The sequence below is a fragment of the Nansenia antarctica genome (assembly GCF_963989245.1).
Source record: "Nansenia antarctica genome assembly, chromosome: 6".
Taxonomy (NCBI): domain Eukaryota; kingdom Metazoa; phylum Chordata; class Actinopteri; order Argentiniformes; family Microstomatidae; genus Nansenia; species Nansenia antarctica.
This window is the reverse complement of record NC_137676.1, coordinates 36,125,939-36,133,438: the sequence shown is the minus strand read 5'-3', so window position 1 is coordinate 36,133,438 and position 7,500 is coordinate 36,125,939. Positions and strand designations below refer to the sequence as shown.

Here is a 7,500-nt window from a genome sequence, read left to right as displayed (position 1 = left end):
ATGATGTCAGAGTGACAGGTGACAGGCCTGTCCTTCTGCTCCTTTATAGTAGCTGTTTATCTCCTCTACCTTCCCTGCTGCTCCCAGTACCCCCCCTGACTAGAGCCCTGTGCCCTAGCCCTATATACCCCAGTACCCCCCCCTGACTAGAGCCCTGTGCCCTAGCCCTATATACCCCAGTACCCGCCTCTGACTAGAGCCCTGTGCCCTAGCCCTATATACCCCAGTACCCCACCCCCCCCCTGACTAGAGCCCTGTGCCCTAGCCCTATATACCCCAGTACCCCCCCCTGACTAGAACCCTGTGCCCTAGCCCTATATACCCCAGTACCCGCCTCTCCTACACCCCAACGCACAGCTGTGTGTCCTCCCTCTGCTGCACTCTAATCCACCTCAGCTGGAACAGGAAAAGAGCCTCTCCCATACCCCCCCCCCCACACACACACACACTCTTTCACAGGCACGTACACGCACACACACACAGTCTTTCACAAGCACATACATACACACACACACACACACACACACGCATGCATGCATACACAAACAAACACACACACCCTGAGGGGAGGACTTGAGCAATCAGCCCCAATCCACCATCTCAGGGGTGTTGATGTTGTGTGTGTCTGTGGGTGTGTGTGTGTGTGTGGGTGTGTGTGCGTGTACATATGTAGTCTTCATGTCTGGGCTGGCCTGTGTTTGCATCACTTAACCCTCCAGCACACAGCTCTTGTCTCAACACAACAGAATGATCCGAACCCTAAAGCAACCTTCTGCAACCACTAACCCACCTCCACCCCAATGACCCCAACCACTAACCCACCTCCACCCCAATGACCCCAACCACTAACCTACCTCCACCCCAATGACCCCAACCACTAACCTACCTCCACCCCAATGACCCCAACCACTAACCTACCTCCACCCCAATGACCCCAACCTAACCACTAACCCACCTCCACCCCAATGACCCAAACCACTAACCCACCTCCACCCCAATGACCCCAACCACTAACCTACCTCCACCCCAACCACTAACCTACCTCCACCCCAATGACCCCAACCACTAACCTACCTCCACCCCAATGACCCCAACCACTAACCTACCTCCACCCCAATGACCCCAACCTAACCACTAACCTACCTCCACCCCAATGACCCCAACCACTAACCCACCTCCACCCCAATGACCCAAACCACTAACCCACCTCCACCCCAATGACCCCAACCACTAACCTACCTCCACCCCAATGACCCCAACCACTAACCCACCTCCACCCCAATGACCCCAACCACTAACCTACCTCCACCCCAATGACCCCAACCACTAACCTACCTCCACCCCAATGACCCCAACCACTAACCCACCTCCACCCCAATGACCCCAACCACTAACCTACCTCCACCCCAATGACCCCAACCACTAACCTACCTCCACCCCAATGACCCCAACCACTAACCCACCTCCACCCCAATGACCCCAAAGTAGAAAAAGTAAATTATTTTAAAGCAGTCACTTATACCATGTTAAAGCAGTCACTTACAGTATATCATGTGAAGATAGTCTGTCAGAAATGGGGTTTGGCATGGATTCTCGTAACTCCCCACAAACGGTGTGTCAGCAAAGCCCGGAGGATCATCAAAGATCCCAGCCAGCCCAACCACAGCCTGTTCGAACCGATGCCGTCCAAAAGACGAAACCTCTTCCGGAGCCTCAGGGCCAAAACTCATAGTCTAACCAACAGTTATACTACCCCCAGGCTCATAAACAGACTCAGGCTCATAAACAAGCCGAAGACAATTGACTATCATCCCCAGGCACACCCCATGTATACAGACTACCTAACCTTAACACACCCCATGTATACAGACTACCTAACCTTAAGCTCAGTCACCTTACTCAATACTACCTCTCACACCCACTGCCACCGAGTGCAGTACAATTTTATTTTAGTGTTTGTACTGCTAATTGTATCCTGTCTTATTTGTCTGTCATGTCCTGTACTATTGTCACTTTTGTATCTTGACTTATCTTGCCTATTGCCTTATTGTCTTGTGCTGCAATGTCAGGAATCAAAGCCTAAGAATTTGACTCTCTTACACTTGTGTTTATATACTGATCTGGGACCTGTGTTTCTCCCTGCTTCAGACTCTAAGGCCATCGTAGATGTTAATCTAATACTGATCTGGGACCTGTGTTCCCCCCCTCCCTCCAGACTCTAAGGCCATCGTAGATGGGAACCTGAAGCTGATCCTGGGTCTGATCTGGACCCTGATCCTGCACTACTCCATCTCCATGCCCATGTGGGATGAGGAGGAGGAGTCGGAGGAGGGCAGCAGCAAGAAGACGCCCAAGCAGAGGCTGCTGGGATGGATCCAGAACAAGCTGCCCGACATGCCCATCAACAACTTCAGCAGAGACTGGCAGAGTGGCACGGCCTTGGGAGCGCTGGTCGACAGCTGTGCCCCGGGTAAATTAGGTTGTGTGTGGGTGTGGCTGTGTGGCTGTGTGGGTGTGTGTGTGGGTGTGTGTCGGTGTGTGTGTGCAGAGGGGCAAACGCTGGGAGAAAGGTTTGGGGAGATGGGGAGGGGCTGGATAGGAGGAGTGGTGACCCTGGAGGGGTAGAAAGGTAGAAAAAAGGATTGGAGAGGAGGAGGAGGGAGGAGGAGGAGAGTGGCGGCACATCCCAGTCAGAGCCCAGTCATTAGGGGAGGTGGAGAGGAGAGTAGAGGGGCGGGAGGAGATATGTGAGAGGGAAAAGAGAGGTGATTAGCGTGAGAAGAGAGGTGGAGAGTGGGGTGAGGGTCTGTTTACCTGCTCTGGATGTTTGGCATACCTGTGTAACTCTACCAGGCAGGGGGCTAGAGATTAGGAGGGGGGGGGGTGAGGTACTCCTCCCAACACTCCTCTTAATCATGGAGGTATGTTATGCGTGTGTGTGTATATGTGCATGCATGTATATGTGTGCGTGTGTGTGTGCATTGTGTTGACGGCTCTTCCTGCTGTGCTGCAGGTCTGTGTCCTGACTGGGACCAGTGGGATAAGACCAAACCAGTGGAGAACGCCCGCGAGGCCATGCAGCAGGCTGACGACTGGCTGGGCATCCCTCAGGTACGTTAACTATCACACTAGTCTCTATGGAGTCAGGCTAACCATGCTCACTATCACACTAGTCTCTATGGAGTCAGGCTAACCCTGCTAACTATCACACTCGTCTCTATGGAGTCAGGCTAACCCTGCTAACTATCACACTAGTCTCTATGGAGTCAGGCTAACCCTGCTCACTATCACACTAGTCTCTATGGAGTCAGGCTAACCCTGCTAACTATCACACTAGTCTCTATGGAGTCAGGCTAACCCTGCTAACTATCACACTAGTCTCTATGGAGTCAGGCTAACCCCGCTAACTATCACACTAGTCTCTATGGAGTCAGGCTAACCCTGCTAACTATCACACTAGTCTCTATGGAGTCAGGCTAACCCCGCTAACTATCACACTAGTCTCTATGGAGTCAGGCTAACCCCGCTCACTATCACACTAGTCTCTATGGAGTCAGGCTAACCCCGCTAACTATCACACTAGTCTCTATGGAGTCAGGCTAACTACTGCTAACCATTAGTGTTTTTCATGGAGGCAGGCTAATTTTAGCTAACCTTTACAGTACCCTCTATGGAGTAGGCTAAAGCGAAGCATTACACTACCCTCTATGGAGTAGGCTAAAGCTAACCATTACACTACTCTCTATGGAGTAGGCTAAAGCTAACCATTACACTACTCTCTATGGAGTAGGCTAAAGCTAACCATTACACTACTCCTATGGAGTAGGCTAAAGCTAACCATTACACTACTCTCTATGGAGTAGGCTAAAGCTAACCATTACACTACTCTCTATGGAACCTGGCTAAAGCCAATTATTACAGTGCTCTAGGGCAAGGTTGGTTTGGTTATGTTGGCAGGGTTGGTTGTTTTGGTGAAGTTGGCAGGGCTGGTTGGCAGGGTTGGTTGTTTTGGTGAAGTTGGCAGGGCTGGTTGGCAGGGTTGGTTGCGTGCTGACAGTTGTCTCTGTGGTCACTGGTGTTTCCGACCTCTGTGCCAGTTTATTCAGAGAAGCAGGCAATCTTCTCCTGCTAGTTTCTGTGGCTTTATCAGAGAGTGAGGGAGAGAGAGAGTGGTGTCTTTGTCTGTGTCTGTGTGTGTGTGTGTGTGTGTGTGTGTGTGTGTGTCTGTCTGTGCCTTCTATCAAACAATGAGAGTGTGTGTGTGTGTGTGTGTGTATGTCTGTGCCAACCTTCCAGTTTCTGTGGCTTCTATCAGGCAATGAGAAAGTGTGTGTGTGGGACGTCTATCAGACAATGTGTGTGTGTGTGTGTGTGTGTGTGTGTTTGGTGTGTCTGCTTTTTGCAGCTTGAGGTGAGCTAGGCAGACAGGTTACAGAGGCTTGTGGTTGGGATTTTTTAGAAAAGCACTAATTCCGCACTGTGTGTGTGTGAGAGAGAGTGTCTATCACCATGGTAACAGTGGATCCAAAACAATGCTTAGCGTGTGTGCCCTCCCTGGTCTCCTAGGTGATCACCCCAGAGGAGATTGTCGACCCCAACGTGGACGAGCATTCCGTCATGACCTACCTGTCTCAGTTCCCCAAGTCCAAGCTGAAGCCGGGCGCGCCCCTACGCCCCAAACTCAACCCCAAGAAGGCCCGCGCCTACGGACCAGGTACACACACACACACACACACACACACACTTATTCACCTTTACACACACACACACACACACACACACACACACACACACACACACACACACTTATTCACCTTTACACACACACACACACACACACACACGCTTATTCACCCTTACACACACTTATTCACCTTTACACACACACACACACACACACGCACACACTTATTCATCCTTACACACACACACACACACTCTTATTCACCTTTACACACACACACACACTCTTATTCACACACACACACACACACACACACACTTATTCATCCTTACACACACACACACACACACACACACTTATTCATCCTTACACACACACACACTCTTATTCACACTTACACACACACTTATTCTTCCTTACACACACACACACATACACACACACACCCCTGTGACGTCCCTCCTCCCCCCCCAGGTATCGAGCCCAGCGGTAACGTGGTGATGAAGAAGGCGGTGTTCACCGTGGAAACCATCAGCGCCGGGATGGGAGAGGTGCTGGTGTATGTGGAGGACCCCGCTGGACACAGAGAGGAGGTACACACACACTCACACTCACACACACCTGAAACAGCTCCATGACAACCAGGTGTGTTCCCAGTGCGGTGTTGCCGTGGTGACGTGCTCTGTGTGTCCCTCTCAGGCCAAGGTGACAACCAACAACGACAAGAACCGGACACACTCAGTGTTCTACGTCCCCAAGGTCACCGGCATGCACAAGGTACCCCTCCCTCCCTCCCCTACACTCCCTCCCTCCTCTCCTCCCTCTCCTCTCTCCTCTACTCTACCCTCCCTCTCCTCCCAACCCTCCTCCCTCTCCTCTCTCCTCTACTCTCTCTCCTCTCCCCTACCTTTCCTCTCCTCCCTCTTCTCCCTCTCCTCCCTCCCCTATCTCTCCTCTCCTCTATCTTCCCTCTCCTCTACCCTCCCTCCTCTATCCTCTCTCCTCTCCCCTCCCTCCCTCCCCTCTCTCCTCTCCTCTACCCTCCTCTGTGTCTGTGTCTGTGTGTGTATTACAGAGTGTGTGTGTCTCCTAGGTGACGGTGCTGTTTGCGGGCCTGCACATCAACAAGAGTCCGTTCGAGGTGGACGTGGGCATGGCCCAGGGGGACAGCAGCAAGGCCACCGCCCAGGGCCCCGGCCTCGAGCCCGCAGGGAACATCGCCAACAAGACCACCTACTTCGACGTCTACACCGCAGGTGTGTGTGTGTGTGGGGGGTGTGTGTGTTGGGGTGTGTATGGGTGTGTGTGTGTATGGGGGTCTGAGTTAACGTGTTATCCTGCCATCAATCTTTTAGTATGATACTAAAGGTTTCTCTCTCTCTGTCTCTCTCTCTCTCTCTCTCTCTCCTCTCCCTCCCTCTCCCTCTCTCACCACCTCCCTCTGTTCTTTTTCCCTCCCTCCCTCCCTCTTTCCCTCTCCCTCCCTCCCACCCTCTCTCAGGTGCCGGCGTGGGGGAGGTGGAGGTGGTGATCACGGACCCCGTGGGTAAGAAGGAGACGGTGGAGTGTCTCATCGAGGATAAAGGCAACAGCAGCTACCGCTGCACCTACAAGCCTACCCAGGAGGGGCCGCACATCATCTCCATCACCTTCGCCGGGGGGCAGATCAGCAAGAGCCCCTTCAGCGTCAACGTGGGAGAGGGTAAGGATGGGGCGGTGGGTAGGGAGGGAGGGGGTTATGGGTGGGTAAGGGGGTTAAGGGTAACAAAGAGGGGGATGGGGAATGGAGGGAGGGAGGGGTGAGAGAGAGGTTGGGTAAGAAAGAGGGTGATGGTGAGATGGGGGAGGAGGGAGGAGGGTGAGGGACTGAATACTTGTCTTCACTCTGATGTCTTCTGTTGGAGTCTGTATCTACCGTGTCTGATGTTGTCTTGTTGTCCTCCTCTGGTTGTCTTAACTCTTCTCTCTGGTGACTTCCCTTCCCTTACCCCCCCTTCTCTCTCCTTCTCTCCTTCTCTCCTTCTCTCCTTCTCTCCCACTCTCTCTTTCTCTCTCTCTCTGTTAGAGGGATGGCGCTGGTATCTCTTCTCTCTCTGGAGCAGCTTCTTCCTTCTGCTGTCATTTCCTGTTTCCTGGGATCTCTCTTGGGTACCCGCTGTTGTTGCTTGCCTTTTCGTGTGCGTGTGCGTGTGTGCGCGCGCGTGTGTGCGCGCGCGTGTGTGTGTGTGTGTGTGTGTGTGTGTGTTTTGTGTGTGTGTACACAATCCCCAGTAGGCCATTAGGAGACCTCTAAGGCGTCCATGGGGGACATGTGCTCATCTGTCTGACCATATTCAAACACACACACACACTTGACAAGACACGGACCCTAGAAAGAGGTCAAACTCCCTCAGCACACACACACACACACACACACACACACACACACACACTCTCTCTCATCAGAATGACTGCTGTCTGTACTGTACAGGCCAGGGCTAGGCCATAGGTCACGTGTGGATTGTAAGCATTACATGTATATATTGTCAGATTTAAGTTTTCCATGGTATACCCCCCCACACACACACCACACACACTCTATGCAGAGCAAAATGCTGCCCTACCATGCTATAGTCACTAAGCCGAGCTAATGTTCTCTCTCTCTCGCTCTCTCTGTGTGTGTGTGTGTGTGTGTGTGGCAGTGCCTGTGACTCACGCCCATATTTATCCACTTCTTATCGGGCACTCTGAGGGGCCCCCTGCTTCCTGTCATGATTACGGGTCACTTCCTGTGCTGCCACACTCAGGAGTCTGAGGGAGGGGGGGGGGGGAGAGAG

At 52.6% G+C, this 7,500-nt stretch overlaps 1 protein-coding gene across 3 annotated transcripts in view; it reads left to right on the top strand.

Moving 5' to 3' along the window:
- Positions 1-7,500, top strand: part of flna (filamin A, alpha (actin binding protein 280)) — a gene marked incomplete at both ends in the record, with an annotated part of 41,780 nt that overhangs the window by 8,766 nt on the left and 25,514 nt on the right. For all 3 annotated transcript variants that reach the window (XM_080533236.1, XM_080533235.1, XM_080533237.1), the window contains 7 exons: positions 2,216-2,470; positions 3,014-3,111; positions 4,567-4,714; positions 5,159-5,277; positions 5,384-5,461; positions 5,778-5,940; positions 6,186-6,386. In XM_080533236.1, coding sequence (XP_080389362.1) covers positions 2,216-2,470; positions 3,014-3,111; positions 4,567-4,714; positions 5,159-5,277; positions 5,384-5,461; positions 5,778-5,940; positions 6,186-6,386 — 1,062 coding nt within the window. The remainder of the gene's footprint in view (positions 1-2,215; positions 2,471-3,013; positions 3,112-4,566; positions 4,715-5,158; positions 5,278-5,383; positions 5,462-5,777; positions 5,941-6,185; positions 6,387-7,500) is intronic.